At 44.9% G+C, this 19098-nt stretch overlaps 1 protein-coding gene across 1 annotated transcript in view; it reads right to left on the bottom strand.

Annotated features, from left to right (window-relative positions):
• The window catches only part of LOC121590835, a 66527-nt gene that overhangs the window by 23595 nt on the left and 23834 nt on the right, over positions 1 to 19098 (bottom strand). Inside the window, exon 11 of the mRNA XM_041910876.1 lies at positions 13952 to 14114. Within this exon, the coding sequence (XP_041766810.1) occupies positions 13952 to 14114 (163 nt within the window). The remainder of the gene's footprint in view (positions 1 to 13951; positions 14115 to 19098) is intronic.

Here is a 19098-nt window from a genome sequence, read left to right as displayed (position 1 = left end):
TAATACAGTTCGCACTCATTCTGTCGCAGTCTTTAATTATCCAACTATATAATATAGATGTATATATATTTATACGTGCGTGTATATATAGATGTATAAATTGTTTCATACTTTTATACTCAAGTAAATTCTTTTGTTTTTTAGTTCGTTTGTTTGGTAGTAGTAGTAGTTGTAGTTAATTGTAGTTGTTCTTGGTTTCTTTTTCGTACATTCATCGTCTGTCATCGGCTAGCAATGTTCGTTTGTTACGGTGTTTGGTATTTGTCAGTTGTAACAAATTCAACTTTCTTGCTTTGTGATAGGGCAGGAGTGTGTGTGCTTGTTGCGTGGATATGTTTTCTGTTGATTGAGTTTTTGAGCAAATATCAATAACAAAAGAGAAAAATAAATAAAACGCAGATTTAAAAAGCTTTTATGAAATATGTGGAAGATGAGATTCTAAATTAATATTTGTATTTTGTATTTGTAAGCTTAAATATGACTGAGAAAGACATGAAAATGGGATGAAGTTTCTAGTAGAAGTTTCTGGGATGAAGGCAGACGGATAATGGTAATAGATTCGTGTGATTGTAAAACGTTAAAACAGATATCTCGCAAAAATGCAATCAAAAAGACACTAATCACTGCAATACAGTCTTTTAATGAAAGTTGTCATTCACGTGTATACATTCTGTTATATTTCGTGATGATCAACCCAACAAGAAAATGGCTGCATTCTATAAGAAAGATAACAACAATAAAGTATGTTGTGCATCAAACCAATTAGTACACAATCCGCATCATACGCATTTCGATCCATCGTTGTCATAGTCATCTGCACTCTGTTGAATTCAGCAACTTGATTTCGTTTTATAAAAAAGTTACCCTGTATCGTATTCACTCTTAATATATCTTTTAACCATCATAGTTCATCGTACAATCATCGCCTCTCCTGATAGTTAGCCTATAATTGTTCCAACATAAAGATAATGGAAGATAAAAAATAGTGAATTTTGATAAAAAGAAAACATATCCTATACATTTTTTTTAGAACAATAGCAAACATGTGCAAGTTAATAAACTTCAAAAAGGCAAGTTCATCGAGAAAAATCTCAAAGGAAATTAAAAAGGTTACATATGGGGTATCTGAAAGCAGTTGTTCTCTAACGTTTTTCTTTTGCATGTCACGTAAAACACGACACGACTGAAAACTTCATTTCCTGTAGTGCGCTAGGTTATAGGAGTCGTGTTCCATTGATGCTGCACAAAAAGCAAGCATCGGTTCAAAAAGGATAATCTACATGGACAGTGCTAGAGCGTTTTCATCTAACCGTACGTTCGAACGGGGCCTTTAAATCACTACTCGTCCCGTATACAGAGCAACGCTCTCGCATTACGTTAGGGCAGGAGTGTTGTCATGTGATAGAATACATTCATGTGGGAACGTGGAGCGAGTCAAAGCACAAGCACGGATTAGCGAAGTGGAAATGTACGCGCGTTATAATCTCTCTTTATTTATGCTGACACTCGATGTCATAAATTTGAGTATTAGCTCACGAAAGCCCATACCAACGGTGTTTCACCGTAGCCAGCTATGGAGTTGATGAGTTTGTCTTCTCTAACGGGTCTCTAACGAGAGTATCAGCTTGCAATATTCAACGATGACAAGGAAAAGTGTGTTTGTGTATGGGGTGATTGGCCGAGTTGGTGTGATTTTATTGTTACTAAGCTTCTGATGCGTCACAGTCAAAGCAGCTTTTTTACTGTTCACGCGGTCTGTTGCATAAAACAAACATGATGCAAAAGTTAGCAAGACTCTGATAGATGCGTGCTTTAAACATTATGCATATGTTTACATGAGTGAAAGTTTTTATTAGCGCATTCGACTCACCATCGATCGCAATATTTTCATGCACATTTGCCAGGCTTCTGGTTATTTCATATATCATGTTCTCTTTGGGTTTCAAAAAAAGAAGTCAAAGAAGTCAGAGAAGCACAGAAATAAAAAAAAATCAAAACTCCAGAGAACGATTAAGTTGAAGAAAAGATGGTTCTATGGATGTACTTGTATGTTTTTATCGGCTCACAGATAACATGCGTCATGTGAAGCAATAAAAAAATGAAATCGGTTACAGCTGGTACCGATTATGATGTGTTTTTTTCTTTTAGCTTTTCCTTTCTTTGAATAATTCAAAAATCCTTCAAAGAAAATCGAATTGAATTTATATTCACAGTCACATGTGTCGGAACTTGTGTCGAGATGGAAATATAGATGGAGACGCCTAGCATCTTTCGTGTAGATGGAGGCGCGTGGTGTCTTGGGGTGCTAGTGCACACATAAACATCGAGGTCTATAAAGGTGGCGGAATTTAAAACAAGATTTCCAAAGGAGCTAGAGCGTCACCAAGTATTTTTCGAGGTTAATTTTTAGTTCAATGATCAAATGAGTTCTCACTAAAAATAATTAAAACAATTTTAAAAAATAATACAAAAATAATTTAGCTTATGTGGTTTACTAGGTCGCCACAGCCATCCGCTCGCTCCAACGATCGAAACAGTTTGGCTGTGTTGACAAACATTCAACCAAAAGGAAACAGTAAAAAAAGCCTTTTGGGGAAGTAAGAACAAAACAATGTAGTAATCTCTATGTCTATATTATATTATATTATATATTATATATAATCTCGTGTCACGGTGTTTGTTGCCAGCAACCTCCGAAACGGCTGGATCATTTTCAACGAATCTTTGCACACACCTTATTGTGGTATGAGAATAGGTTTTAAGATTTATAGAATGTTCAGATGTTAAACTAAACTAAATTTAATTGAAATTTTCCAACTTCCATACAAACAGCAGGACTGTTGTTGTTGTATACAGTATTTTGACACTTGGTGTAAGATACTTGGCGATTTACACTCGACGGTTAGGATACGGGCACGGTATAATTATCCCAAAAAAGGAAAGCAACGATGGATTTTTTTTGGTTTTTTGTGAATAACTAACTTTTGTGCAGCAAAATTAACACTTTGACTGCTGGCCTGACGTCACAGTTTTTCGAGTGAGCACGTAGCGCATGGCAAGAGAGCGATGAGAGCGACAATATCTCGTGCTGTGGTAATGTGAGTTATCTCTCACTGTTTCATTGCTTTAAGTATATAAATGTTTAATCGATTAAAAGAGGCGAATGAGGCCAATTGGCTCAAAGTCTCTATAAAAATAAAGAAAAAAAAAAACTGTTTCATTGCGATAAGCGGCGTGGCACCTGTCGTTCTCGTTCTCTCTTTCCTACCTCATTCGTTCTCAAGAGATTTACTGAGCGTCAGATACAAAGGTAAGCGGTGCGCAAAGCCATACGAATTCATATGTCGCGGCGCTTAAAGTGTTATGCATAATATTGTTACCAAATCATGTGAGCTGTCAAACCATATAGGATAACAAAATTAAGGAAATATGTGGCCCACCGCAAAACCACGGAAAAGTTATTTGTAGGGTTATCAGAAAAGGTGTTTTTCTTTGTTAGTTAAAGGGAAAATTTGAAAAATTTATTAATAGAGAACAAAATTTTAATAAGAAATTAACTATTGGAACAAACGCTTCCCCTCTATTGATGTAAGTGTACCACTAAAATGTTTAGGAGTGGAGACCACAAAAACCTAAATATAAACAAGATGTTGGCGTGTAGCCAGGATATTGCGATACAGTCCATTGCAAAACAGACACTTAAGTGACACGTAAAAAAGCACTATTGCTACACACAGTTTTAATTTTATGTAGGTGGTCGTCTTGCCGGACGGGCCGGTCTGGTGGTACAGTCGTCAACTCGAACGACTTAACAACATGCCCGTCATGGGTTCAAGCCCCGAATAGACCGTGCCCCCATACGTAGGACTGACTATCCTGCTATGGTAACAATAAGTCACTGAAAGCCAAGCCCCCACTTCACCAGTGGGTACAGGCAGGCCTTGACCGCCAGCGGTTGTTGTGCCAAAAAGAAGAAGAAGAAGGTGGTCGTCTTGGCTCATATGGATAGCAATGTTGCCCCTTCGTATATTTCAAAAAATCACATGATTTTCAAACATTTTTAAAGTCGTTTTTACATTTATTCTTTCTGTGATTCAAACTGTTAAAAATTCAATAAGTTAAAAATTAAGTGTAGAATGGCGAAGAAAGAATAATCTTATGGGAAACAATTGTTAGTAAGTTACAGGTTTGTTTAACGTGAAACACTAGCCCCAAATTCTGCTACTCATGATGTCAGTGTTGCGCTGACCAATAGGTCAGCACAACTAGGATTCACTTTTAAGGAGAAGTTTTTTCAATTCATGCAGCTTGTGCAAAACAGTGGTAGCAGAAGTGAAGTGTACATTTCCGTAAAAGCAAATACAGTTTGCTAGAGCCGTGCTTGTGCAGAAAGAAATTTGCATAATCTGGTTGGCGGATAAAATGCTTCATGTATTCGGTGTGTATTTTTCCTCTCAGGCTAGGCGTGTACTTCGTGATCGTGATGCATTTTTAACAAAACATGAGCATTTTCGTGGTGATACAGCACCTTGTAGTTGTTATTGCGCAGCAATTATGTAGTAGCTGCGGTGTATTCATGCTTTCAATCTGCATGTTGGCACGTGAAAGCGTTAAAATGAATTATTTAGCCCTCGTGTTGAGCTTCAAGGTGCCATTTCCATCCATTTATATCGTATCAATAATGACATATTTTGGAATTGATCTCTGATGTGAAAAACGTAGTTTGTAAAACTTTTTCGGTAGTTTCTCTTTAAAAGGCAATACAATTAAAAGGAAAAAAAAGTTTACAGTTGACTCTTTGGACGATGGTGCATATGGTAGGTGTACAAGTGATTTGAAACAAATACTAAATGTAAAAAAAAAGCTACACAAAAGGAGACATTCGTGAAATCAAACACAGACAGACGATGAAATCGCAAACATAGCACAAAAAAACGCGTGAACCATTCCAACAAAGAGTAGAACCGAACAGAAACTGGGAAACAAGATAGATACCGTGTGATGGGGAGTAGTGAGCAGTGTTGATTGTTGGCGAAGGAATGGTTCGATGAATGTGACGATGGGTTATGACGTCGGTCGTCGATGGCAACAATGCATCAGAAAGTGATGCATCTCTACAAACACACACGATCTATGGAGAGCGTTTGTAATGAGTGTGATCGGGATGTTGGTCGATGGATGATTGCGCAAGTGCCGAGGCTGCTTATCGATGCTAAGAGTCGAAAATGCACAAAAGTTTTGGGTTCGATTTATAATAAAAACGATGGTATAAAACGATTGTGATAAAAAGGAAAGACAGAGACGTCTTGAACATGTGGTGGATGCGGTGATCGATTGCCAGTAGAGCGAGGAGGTGGTAAAAATAAATAGAAAGAAAACATGACATGGGTTCGTTATAGATAAACTAGGTGATGGGTAAAGGTATTTATAGAGATAAAGTTAAAGTTAACGTGAAATAGTGAAACATTATAATTTCACAAAATGTGAAGATATTTCACAAAATACCAAATAAAAGGTATTGTACATCTTTACTATTAATATTATCATAGTTTGAACACCGGCTTATAATAAAAAATTGAATTTATTTTTGGCATTCATATCTCGCTGACATTTTAATTATATTGCAATGTGCAATTAATTTGAAGCAGAATAAATGTAAGATATTTCGAATTGTAATGTATCTAATTTAGAGAAAACTGATAAAAAAATAATATTCATTTATATGGTAAATAATAAACCATAATTTGATTAGTATTCTGAGTAATATAAACACACATTTAAAACTTCACGTTTTCTTACACTTGATCACTAAATATACCTTAATATGGTAGAATGTAATCAGGAATCAAAGAAAAGAAGAATTCTGAAATTCTTATTCTATTCTCTGGTATGTGGAACCCCTCATAACGAGTACCCCTTGTATTGATTTTTTCGTATAACGATAAATTTAAATGCTTTAAAAATACCTCTTTTATACAGTAAAATCTCGCATAACGAGCAAAAAACTAAACAATCGATCAGTATTTAAAAAATGAATCAATAATAATGACAAAGAAATAGTGAAAAAAGATCAATAATAAACAATGAGAAAAGTCAAAATTAAATAAAAATTTTTATAAAAAATAGTAAACCAGAAATATATACCAATTACTAGTATTATCGAGACACTATTAATATTTTCAGATGCGCCTATGCATCCATAACCAGCAGATTTTCGGTCCTGGAACGAATTATTGAATTTTTCAAACAAATTATATGGAAAACATTATCCCGCAAAACGAGCTATTTGTGTAACGAGGTAGTCACTGGAACATATTAAACTCTTTATGCTTTCCACTGTAGATTGAAAAGAAGAGGAAGCACAATTCCATTCATAAGGAACCAAAGCCTTGAAAGCAGATCCGCCGAGTGAACCAATCGTACGAGATTAGAATGAAATAACGGGAGTGTCAGATAAGTCTCCTTTCGGTTGTCACAATGCGGATAAGGGAAAAAGTAATGAGATTATAGGAGGAATGAAATGAGCAACGGGTGTGTTGCAGAATCGGAGCGTCGAAACAGCAAAAAGCAGCACACAACAGACAATCTCGGTAATTTTCACTCTTTTCTGGTAATCGAAATTTTCGTTCGCTCTTTTTTTCCTTCTCTTGGATGCTTTTGTGAAAGTTGCTTTGTGACCGTTTTTGCTGGCTTTGTTTTCCCGATTCACATTCAACATGAGTCATGAGATAATTTTTAAGCTTTTTCTTCGCTTTCTTTATCGGTGGGTCGCCAATTTATTGGCTCTGATTGCAATCTGATTGGCAAGGGGTCTGGGGCAACAGGAATTTGGATCGATTTTCATTTCTAGCAATTTATTTGTCCATTCCCGTTTAACGGTTCAGGCTTGATAAAAAGTGTGTTTAATCGGGTTTGTTGTCTTTCTTGTTAAAGAAAGGGCTGGAAAGACTGTCACTCTTCTGTACAATATAAGAATGCTCCATCATCCATACACTGGTACCTTGATGCGTACAGGTTGTTGGAAGAATGAAACTATTATGATGTTGATTATGAGGGAGTATTGCAAAACAAAGCACACCTTATTGAAGATGATTAAAACGAACTTAAAAGAGGATTCGGAAGAGCTTTTTCAATGTTGAAGATGAGCAAGGAGAGGAAAGTTTAGCTCGAATGTTTGCGGTGTTGCTGTTAGTGTAAATATAGAATGTGAAGCTGCTGGGTGTGCTACTTTTTCGAATGCTTTGAAAGTGTGTCTTGAGCTATTGAAAACATAGGTGTGGCTGGTTGCATTTGGAATGTGTAATTGGTGTGATTGTGTGTGATTGGTGTGATAAAATGAAAATCATTAATATTTGCTTAACTTTTTTTAAATGTATTTGTTGATCGATTAAAATCACCACCTTGCTCGCACTAAACGGTTCAGCCTTTTAATGATAAATTAAATTAAAACCGTACACGCAGAAACGCAATCTTATTAAACTAAATATTAATCTACCAAACCAAAACACATCAGTGATATTAGATTTAAAACAAAACTTAACTATTCTAGGACTAAGATTAAAACAAGTTTAAGAAAGAAAAGTGGCTACTAAACTAAACTTAGCGCATACAATGAGAAAATAAATAAAATGATGATAAATGATAAATAAAACCCTTTTCATAAAAAATCAACAACCAAAACAACCAAAAGCGAACAGTTAAACGAAACGTATGTAATGTGTCTTGAGTGTCAACAGTAGGAGATTGAGTGAGAGATAATAAATGAATTGACTTTGTAACTAAAAAATAAACTCGTGCCATCATAGGCTAAGTGTTGAGGAAATGAGGATGATTTAGGTGTTTGACTGTTCGTGTAATGGTTAGTTGGGTGGGTTGCATGGTTGACAGTGTTTTGCATGTATAGAATCTTTAGGTATAGGTATAGGTTTGTCCGTAAGTGGTATGTTGATTCAATCACTAGCTGAAGGATTTACTTATCGTACTAGAAAACGTGTGAAATCTGTTTTTTTTCGTCATGTTACATTCGTTGTGGTGAAGCAAATGCGACACGAAGTTTGCGCACTGGCTTCAACGAGTCATTTTGTTGGTTGGAAATCTTTCGTGAATAACAGAACAAAATGTTTTACCGGTATCGATAACCAGCACCGCTTGCAGGCGCCTAAGTAATGGTAGCATTATTTTTCGCCGATTGCTTACGTTTACGTATCTAACCTGTTAGCACGTTCGTTCGCCGTGGCCGTTGCGAGTGATTATGATTGGACAATTGGAGCATCGTTAGAAGGGGGAAGTAGGGAAATAGGTGAGAACATTGTTCTGCGCAGTAGTTTGCTACAGTTGGTTGCTTTTATACATTATAATTGTTGTTTTTTTACATTTTCTTTACATTACCTAACATTTTTGTATAAGTTTGACAGAGCTGTGCCAAAACGTTGATGTTATTGTACATGTAATCGAAGTGGATGATGTGTTAAGATTAGTTCGCAATTTTTAAAAAAGTATTGGAACGATTTTCTCTCATAACGCACAACAGCATGCTGAAACAAGAAAACTGTTACAAAATGTAGAAAAACAATCGTTAATGTAACTGTTGTGTTATTTTCTTAACACGCAATAGATGGTTTTGTATGAAGTTTTGTGGACATAATCAATAACAACATGTTGAACATTACATTGACCAATCAATAGCTGTATTCTTAGCATCATTGTCCTTTATGTTTTTTCTGTTACATTTCTTTTATTCTTTTTCACTCTTAGTTTGATTGGATTTCTACCCCATCGCTATCAAACATCCTATCTTTACCTTTGGTCATTTTAACAATTCAATTGACTCATATCGTTTCACAACGTTAATAGGAGATACCTGCACCCGGCAGCAATGTGCACTTGCTACCTTCCACCATTTCCGACCGGGGACGTCAATAACGATTATTATAGCTTTTCTTATCGTAACAATTTAGTTGCTTGATTTTTCCTTCGTAATGAATCTATCTACACGTATAGATGTGACTTGAGAACGATCATGAGCTTCCCTTACTGACAGAGATAACGCACGATTTGCTCGAAAGTAAGAAGGACATTGTGGCTAATGGAGAACGCGAGCCCTTCCGTCAGCGGGAAGTTTCTTTGCACTTGCTTTTGTCTTTGTGACGGCTGGGAGAGAACAACAGAGAAAAGTGGATAGTTGAGAGAGTTTAGTTCGTTTGTTTGCGAGGAATTCGGTACGGTACGCGCGACTGGTTGCGATCATTGCACCGTTAGCGGAATGGTTGCTTACAATGCTAGTTATTGTCGTCATCACGAAACATTTACATTTACGTACAACCGGGAGCTACAGCCGTTAAAGAGCACGAGCCTGGCCGGCAGCGGGTGGCAGATAGCGGACGCTCCTCACCTCCTGCTAACATTCGTATTCGAGCACCACCTCACCACGCTCCTTGCGCGACTGTGACACAATCACCCGATGGGGCCCGTAGCCCAAGTAGCTGTTGGTCGGGCCCGGGGACTTTGCTGAAGATGCTGCCGGCGGTCCGGTCGGTGGATTGTTTAAGCCTGCAAACGATCGCCTGGCACCGCCAACCGTACCTGGCGTGCTTGGTTCCGCGGGTACGGTGGTTCCCGCCGCCGTCACCGACCGAAAGTGGTGGTCACCGGCGAGCAGCTGATTGCTGCTCAGCTCGTACGGCAGCTGTGCGTGCGGGCGGTAAGCAAGCAGTGCCTTGTGCTCATTGGCCGCCACACCCTCACTGTCGGATAATGGTTCGTTAGCTGCCCGCCGGTGAGCATCGGGCTGTGTGCGCTGCAGCGGCAGGCCCTTTCGGGCGTGCTTTTTTCGCCCGCTGCTGCCCAGCAACAGTGGCTGCTCGACGGCGTGGCTTCGCCGAATGTCGATGGCAGCATTAACCAGCAGCAGCAGCTCATCGGTGGTAACAACATCGTCTACGAAGCACCCATCACCGCCCACCTTCGTCAGGGTGCGCTTCCCTTCGCCCTGCTCGTCGCTGTCGTTATCGGAATGCTCGTTAGCGAGTGCATTGTTTTGTAAGTCTTCTCCATCGCTTCCGCCCGCCGGCAGTACGTTCCGGTGGCCCGGGTAGAGGCCGCGGTGCAGCAGGCGCATCGTGCGGTCGGTATCGCAGTCCGCCGCCATCAAGGAGCGGGCCCTGGCCGCGTTCTGATAATGCTCGAGATAATCCTCCTGGTACGTCAAATCAGTGTCAAGCACGGTCGGTACCATCTGGCGGAAGTGCGACCGACTGTTCGATGGCTTCGACTGCACGCGATAATCGTACCGATCCGAGGCCCGCGGGGAGACGGGCCCGACGGTGGCCGAGCCGGGATGCGGTTTGCGCAGCCGGTGGTTCTTTTCGACGCGCTGAGCTGCCGACGAGCCGGGCCCGGAGCCAAGGGCGGTCTGGTGGTGCGGGCTGCCGTCGAGGAAATTGTTATAGATTCGATGGCTCGAAGATCCCGCGGGCCCTTCACCGGCACTTAGCATCACGAACGGATTGGTCGTATTGTTGCTTTGCATCCGGTGCATCCTGGGCTGGTGAAGGGTCGCGGCTGGGCGGTGCTGTTTGGGCGAGCTCTGGTGCTGCTGGCTCTGGGGTGCATAGTCTATCCGTGCTGCTCCCTCGCCGCCGGATGCCGTCTCTTCGGGCGTGGCAAGCAGCTTGAACTGAGTGCCGTGCAGCGAAGGTTTCCCGGGCGTGGCAGCAGCAGCGGGAGCGCCGTTGCCTCCACTCGAGGTTGCACTGTAGACGGAAGCGTAATCGCTACTGCTCAGCGAGCTTGAGGTGGCATTGTTCTTGCCGTAATGCTCCACCATCGCTCCTTCGAGCGTTCGCGCGGAAACGGACCCAACCGGTGCGACACCCGTCCCAGGACCACCCGAGAACGACGCAAGCGAATCGAACAGTAGCATTCGAGCATCATCGTCATCATCATCATCTTCATCGTCTTCGTCGTCATCGTCGTCATCTTCTGGGTGGTGCATTTCCTCCCCATCGTACGATTCTGCTTCTTGCTCACCATTTTTGCTCCCTCCGTAGCGAGCATCTTCTGCACTGCCAGTGGCGCCATCGAGGCGGAAAAAGTCTCTCATCTTGTTCGCCTTCACGTTCGGTTTGGCGGAGCTACGTGTGGAGGAAAGATTATTGCGCAGGTACTCACTCGAGCTGGAGCTGGTGTTGGTCGCAACCCAGTGCCCGTGGCCCCTTGCCCCTGCCCCGTCCCACACGTCCTCGAGCTGTATCAGATTGGAGGTGGTGCGGCCACGCGGTACCGTCCCAGCCGCCGCCTCCAGCGTACTGTCCGTCGCTTCGGGGTCTTCATCGCCGGTCGCCAGTGCCATCGCGTCACTATTCGCGCCCAGTCGACCCGCAGCCTGTGCGGCCACTCGCAGCGACGGATCGAGCGTTTTCGAGCAGGACTTTGCGCGCTTGTGGCGTGTGTAGCGTCCCTGCGCCGGTCGCGGCCGGTCCCCGTCCCGGTCGAAGTGCTCGTTCAGGAAGCTGTCCAGGTAGGCGAGATTCTTCGTGAGGTCCAGCTCGGATTTGTAGCTCTTGTAGACGATCTTTTGGCTGAGGTTGGCCGCTTCGTTTTCCTGCCCGTACCGGTGGGTGGCCTTAATTAAATCATCCAGATTGTAGGAGCTGACGAGCTGCTGGGCACCGGGTCGGTGGGTGGTGGTGGTAGTATCCCGCGGCTTGCCGCCACTCGCCGAGAGGAGGCGCCATTTTTGGCCGAGCTTGAGGAAATGAGATTTCGCTTTGTTCAAGTACTTACGTTCGCCCCGGGCCGATGCTCCGGGGCGGTGGTGGGATGGGGCCACTGGCTGTGCTGGTAGCGCTAGCTGCCGGTAGCCCGTCGGCTGATGAAAAAGCGCAGCCGGTGGGTTGTTGGCCGTGCCCGGCGCCCTGCTGCTTCTAAGCTCGTGTTGTGGCTGCTCGACGCCATACCCACGCTGATGCTGCTGCTGCTGCTGGTGATGGTGTTGGTGGCTGGTTTTGTTGGGGAAATGAAGATTTATATTTTTCAACTGTGGCCCTCGCTCCGGACGCTTGCGACGCGGGGTTCCGATGGTGTGACTGCTGCCCGTGAACAGCGTCGTCAGCTGGAACGGCAGTTCGGCGGAATCTTTATTACCCGTCCCGTGGTCCGGCAAGCTGGCGAGTGGCTTGCTTTTACTACCTTTACTACCGCCGAGCCAACGCTTTTTGCCCAGCGTTCGTTTGCTGGCTCTTTCGCCGGTCGGGTCTCCTTCCAGGGAGGCTGTGTTCGATCGGTCCGGTGGGAAATCAAGCGCACCGGTATCGGACGATGCTGGCTGGGCGTAGTCTTGCCGTTGGAAGAAGCGCGTCGGCACGGCACACTCGCCCGACTGCCAGTAGTGCTCGCCGGCCGCGTGTGGAAGGCTCGAGCTTAGCTGGTGCTGTTCGTCCGTGGGGCCACTGGCCACTTCCTCTTCGCCCGGTGTCCAGCCGTCCTCGTCCCACTCGCTGCCCGTTGAGGCTGCGTTCGATCGCTTCCGACCGGTCGGTTTCCGGCTGCCCGAACCGAGCGTACGGCTAGCACTGTCCAGGCTGGCCAAACGCTGCCGGTGGGCCGACGGGCGGATGTTTTCGTAATTGTTGCGGCCCGGCTCGACCAGTGCCGGCTGTTTTCGCGGGCTGGCGTGTTGGGAGGGGGACCGATTGGTGAGCAGTTGCTCGCCCACCCGCCCGCCGGAACCGGAACCGGAATCGTTATCGTACACTTCCGACCGGCATAACTCGTCACTTTCGTGCGGCTCGTTCGCTTCCTCGCCGGCAGGCGTGGCCGGCTCACCATCGGGCGTTAAACTGTTGCTATTGTAATTATGCCCGCTGGCTGGCGGGGTGGCAGCATTCGTGGGTGCCGTTTCCGTTGGATCCGGAACCGGAACCGGTTGCCCCTGTCCGGATGCACGCTGCTGCTGCTGCTGCTCGGTGGGTGATCGGTGGGCTATTGCATTATCCGCCAGGTCCACCGTTGCCGACCCGGCCCGGCCCGTTCCGGCGAGCTCGTAGATGCCCGTGCTGGAATTTGCTTTAATTAAAATACCCCTCGCGCGCGGGTACCAGCCGCGGAGCGATCCGCCCATCGCCGCCCCTTTGTCGGACGGTTGGTGCTGCTGCTGCTGGTGAAGCCGTTTGAAGGGCGCCCCCGGGCCGGACGTTCCGCTCGGTGGGCCTGCCCCCGTGCTGCTGGTGCTGCTGTTACTAATGCTACTGCTGTTAAAACCCACGCCAGCCGCTCCCGACCCGTCCGTCTTGCTATCTACGGTGCCGGTGTTTGTGCTGGCGGTACTATCGTTGCCGCTACTCTCAACCCCGCACGCAGCACCGCCGCCGCGTTCACCGGCCGCAATCGAACCGCGGGCCGACATCAGGATCAGTGAGTACGATTTCTTAAAGCTAGTTTTGATTAAAAAGTTACCCCTGTCCAACCGATCCAGCAACCGGTTGAACCGCTCCAAACCATAATCACTCGCTTTGGCCGGCAGACGCGCCTTCGTCTGGTCGGGCCTGCCGTCCGATGCACCGGCACCGGCACCATCAGCAGGCCCGTCTATCACTAACCTAGTGCCGGCGGGCCGCGGCGCGCACTGACCTTGGACGCGGTCGTGCGACCGGCCGGCGAGACCAGCAGACGACGGCGACCGCCGACCGGGCGACGAACCCTCCCAGACGCAACGACCGTCCCCCTCGACCGTGGTACCGGTGCGGCTGGCTGCGAAGGCGGCCGGTTCGGGCTGGCCCGCGGCCAACGGTTCGGCCCCTTCGCAGCCAGCGCCGTCCTGCAGCGGGCTGCTAGTGCCCCCGGTCGAGGCATCGTCCGTGAGGGATTCCTTCACCGTGCCGCAGTCGGTCTCACTGTTTGGCGTCTGCTAAACCCTTGTCGGTGGCTGCAATATCATCGCAGCCATGCGTACCTTCATTGCTTCCGGCGAGCCGGGCGTTCCGTTCTGGTGCGGATGGTGCGCGGCATGGTGCGGATGGTGATGGTGATGGTGGAAGCCGGTGGGCGTCGTGTAGATCGAGTCGAGCGGCGGTACGCTCGTGCTGTCCGAGCGTGACTTTAGGTCGGCCTTTTCGCTGCAAGTAGAAAAAGTGGGAAATAGAAAACTGTCAAAAACATGGCTGGAGCGCGTGTGCTTGATGTTCAAATCGTATGATGAGATGGTTTCAACTGTACAATGTGCATCATCCAATCAATTTGGATTAAACATTTAAGTTTTTAGCTTTATTAGCTTAGTATTTTTGCAATTCTGATGTATTTCCATGTTCCGACTTGGATGAATGGTTTTAAAACACGATACAAATACACTTTCAATGAATTCTTGAACAAAAAAAAAAAAGAAATTAATCGTTACGGTCTCTTCACACCCAAACCGAGTCAATTAGCACCGGAATGGACACAGTTAGTGGAAGCATTCAAAACACGTTCCTAGATTCCTCTGTATTTCAATAGGCATCCTACATCATATCAATCTAATATCTCTACATCGTTCTCCTTCTGTAAAACAGTTTTGCCATTTTTACTATCCCTCGCCGAGCTATGCTGCCGCACTCAAGTGTGCATCCGGAACTGCCAATCCGCTTTGGGATAAAATTTCATTCAACAAAAAGCAGAGTTTACTTTCTAGAGCCACTCCGACATGGCACTCTCCATGCGGGTATTTATGATGCTAGGCATAGCACCGGTGAAATGGATCGTTCACTCTTGGCTGTGTGATCCACAACAGTACCCTTTCTACCGTTGAGGCATGCCGGACAGGAGAGGTCCTCATTCCACCTACTGATTGCTATGCCTTACCATCCCCATCAGCAGTTGGGCTCTCTCTGTTGGGCTGCTCTTACTTAGCAACACCCTTGCCCGACGGGCATTGTTGCCACTTTCGGGTTCACCGAGATGTCACACAGTGCACGAAACCCATTAAGAGATAAAGTTGTAATCCGAGCGAGAATCTTGATGCAAAAGCAGGGCCGATTGAACGGAATGGGGAGAATGGCAGACGTTTGAGTTCGGTCGGTTAAGGCTACTAGGTGGCAGCTGTGCCGTGCTGTGCCGGGGTTGGGTAAATAGTACCATTCGTCCGTGTCGGGGCGTGATGGTAGCCTACCATACGGTATCACTGGAAGCGAACTACCCCCTTAACGGGACCCTGGTGGAAGATAACGCATCGGGAGTAGAGTAATGCCAGTATCGATGCCTTGTTGTAATTAATTAGAAATTCAAATTACTCTCAATCGAGGAAGTCCACAACCGCACCCCATTGCGTGCCCGTGTAAACTCGGTCAGACTTGTTATTGATATTTCTACTGCCTGGTTTTGCAAATAGTCACAAGGCCCCCACAGCACATCTAACTCTGTGTGGTTGGAGTGAAAATAAAGTTCAGCATTGCAAACAGAGGGAGGAAAAGGGCAAGACAGAGAGTCTAAAGGGAGAGCTATAGCTACGGCTTATTGATAAAAGGGCTCAAAGAACTGAAAAACAGCATGAGGGTATGGGTTATACCGGTAGTTTCAAGGATTGTAGCACGTTTTAGTTGAGTGTTAGGGATTAGGGGCACTAATACTATTAATCCATTGAACGAGCTTCCAAAAACTTTCGATTTGTCACTGTGGGGACTAGTGTTTTTTTAGGCAGAGCTCCTATCGATCGTTACTAATGCGATCTGCCATATTTGTTCGTAGTGTTCGATTGCCGGTGTGAACAAATTGCAGCTTGCTGAAAGATGTATTACCCCCGGGATGTTTGTTTGCATGCCTGATGAAACAGACTGGGGTTTAGTAACTTGTTCGAATGCGATTGCTGGCAATTTGTTCTTCTACCCAGAGTTTCAATTACAAATCTAATTTTGATGAATTTGCATTTAAGATACAAATTCACCTCTTCTTTCGTTTTCAGCCTTGATCTTGACAATCTTGATGAGTATATGAGTGCACTGTTTAATGATTCGGTTTGGTAGTGCGTCAGGCACTGATGGTTGCGATTGCATCCCACCATCATCATTATCATAATAATCTCCTACTGCGGGTGGTCGTAATTTTACTAAGAGCAAGTATTTTTTTTTTTCCAAAGAAGTCCTTCTTATCCCTCTTTTGATACGTAAGGCATGTGCTTTTATCATATCAATCAACACATTGTACAGCATCTTTGTGTCCGAGTTTCGGAGCGCCAAAACCCCGAAAGAAAATATCAGCAGTCAGCAGTAAACCGGCTGCCCGGGAGAGAAACGATTGCCAGGCCGTTAAAATCACTCCAAAGGTGCCGGCGGCATCATTATATGCGTCGCTGTTGGTGAGCTGAGTGCCGCTTGTTTATGTATGCGCTATACCTTGCTGCATAGCACTCCAACTTGACGAGGCTACGTTTATCGCGCGTTAGGCTTGTAAAAGTTTCTGCTCCACACACACACGCTAAACGCGAGCGCGCGCGAGAGTGTGTGAGTCCATTAATGTGCGGCAAGTACTCGGGCGAGCACTTGTGAATGCGGCTACATTTTGCCGGTTGATGAAGCCCTTCGTTGTGGATGTGCATGATGCTGCTGATGCTGATGATACTTATGATAAAAATCCTTTCCAGGCACAAGCACACAAATAATGATCGGTGGGGAGTTTTTGCTTCTTCGCATCACGGCTCATCCTTCCGCTTACGCCAGGATGCCGTCAAACGATGCCAATAAAGTGGGGTGTAGTTGCAATGGTGTAAGCATGTGTGTATGGATGCGTATGTACGTGTGATGATCCTTCTCTACCCTTAGACCAGCCTTGAATGTGGTCCCATTTACGCCGTCATAATGCTGCGATTGCATCGAGTAAGTTGCTCATCGTCAGCTCCAACACCCTGGCGCGCTCGTGTGCGGAGATTGACTGTACCACCCCACGCCGGTACTGCTCGTACAGCAGGCAGCGGGTGGAGGGAGAGTTTTAGCATTTCGTATCTCATTTCCTTTAGCGTGCCAACTGGCGGTCCGTGCCTCGTATAAACAGCATACTCTGCACGTTGGACGAGCTTTTCCACCGTTGAACCTTTTACCACTCAGAGGAAGGTTTTGCATTCATACCTTTTAGCCTGGCTGCTACCCGTGCTACCGCATCCGTTAGTTCTCCGAACCACATGCAGATCGTCCGTCGCAATAGGAAATGGTTTTCCATGATGTGTATGTGTTTGTGTAGGTGTGTTTATTTTTTTCTTGCTCTTTATTTTAGTTCGTATTCTCTCGAGCCGTTCTTGGCACGGTCTGCTTTTACTTCTTTCCCTTGGGAAAGGATCCCCAACCCGCACATTCTCTGCATCGCCGCATCGCCTGCTGGTTGTGATTTGTGCGCTCGAAATGAAAACTTTCATTTTGACACATGACAAACATAAATGCCACATAAAGGGGAAATAAAATCCTTCACCGTCTGCCTGGAATCGCCCCTTTCTCCAAACGTATAGAAGTGTGTGTAAAAAGATTGTTCGGTGTGGTGAAGCTGGATTCACCGTTGAGGATGTATATTTGTTATGGTTTTTTTTTGTTATCTTACAAACCGACCGACAAGGTGAAGCTGGTTTCTGACTGGTGACACGATTGTACCGATGAGTGTTATGAAGCGATTGTAATTTGCATTTTAGTTATGTGTGTGTATGTGGTTAAAATATACACAACACGTCTCCAACGCTTGCACACTGCAATTGTGAGTTGTGCACTATGGCGATACATAAAATAAAGATATGAGCATGTAGTGTATAGCTACAAAAGCTTTCGTCTATGGTGTTGGATTGGGCGGTTGGATTGTTGTTGCAAGCGTCTGTCGTATCTTGCCTGCATACTGATGCTCCGTTTGATCGGATGATAGATCAATTCAGGTCGTCGGGTGAAATTGATAGAAAGACACCTAGCAACATCGAGCACACGTGCGCCGTTACGGTATGTGATGGTGAAACCTAAATCGGTGTTAACCAGACGCATACACGAAAGCACTGCACAAAGGATCAAAGAGTTTTCTTTATCTGAATCGGTATTCAGTTGCTGTTAGCAGGGATGTATTGTTATCGGCTCAACGGTGAGTTGGAGGTGGATTGTTTAAGAAAAAGATAAAATATCTGAGCATCAAATCATTTGATTGCTTCACGTGTGTGTGCGAGGATGCTTGCAAACTTTAGAGATTTTTTTCTTTGGAATTATTCTCATGAAACGTACATTGGTTTCCACTGTCTATGAAATGATGCGACATTTAGGGTACTTGTGATAAACTCTTACTTCAAACCGTGCGCTTCCTTTTTGCAGGGAAACTGGTTGCCGTTCGACTTCAGCGCTGCTAGTCCTGTTGAATTCTGTTTTGTGGGATGATTAATCACTTTCTTGTTTTACGACCCACTCACCGGCCGAATGAAACGGTGGGAAGATGGATAGCGCAAGGGAATGATATTTTCTTCCCTCATTTTGCCGGACGTCACGTTTTGGCTTGTCTGGTTCTTGATGCCGGCCGGTATCGAAAATAATTTGTAACCGGACACAACGTAATTAATTTTCGCAAATTAGAGGGATGGTGCGTGTCTTGCCGGCATACGATTGCGTTGTGAAAATGGTTCATTGACTCGTTGCTATTACGGTTGCTATATTTACGCCAAGCACTGAAATTGCTTCATGAACGCCCGAAAACCGTTTTTGTTAGTTCTGACATTGCTTTTATGTTGAGGTTAGATGTTGCAAATGGGAAGCGTATTGAATTTTTTTTTCATTATTTCGTAAAAAAGTAAAAAGAAATATTCGTAAAACGGTGAAATGGTTTTCTTAAACACTAGAAAAACTATTGTCTGACAGCAAATCGACAGAAAAAGTGAACTTCTTATACGAACAAAGTTGGAGATTTTTTTCTAAATTGTGTGTTGAGTAATTTTATACCGAATTTTGGCATCATTTTACTTATTTCGTTCTTCTTCTTCTTTGGCTCAACAACCGATGCCGGTCAAGGCCTGCCAACACACTTGTGGGGTTGGCTTTCAGTGACTAATTGATTTCCCCCCATAGCAGGATAGTCAGTCCTACGTATGGCGGCACGGTCTATTTGGGGCTTGAACTCATGACG

This window comes from Anopheles merus, chromosome 2R (genome assembly GCF_017562075.2).
Source record: "Anopheles merus strain MAF chromosome 2R, AmerM5.1, whole genome shotgun sequence".
In the NCBI taxonomy this organism is placed as follows: Eukaryota; Metazoa; Arthropoda; class Insecta; order Diptera; family Culicidae; genus Anopheles; species Anopheles merus.
The sequence above is the reverse complement of the archived record's forward strand: the minus strand, read 5'-3'. Positions and strand labels throughout refer to the sequence as shown.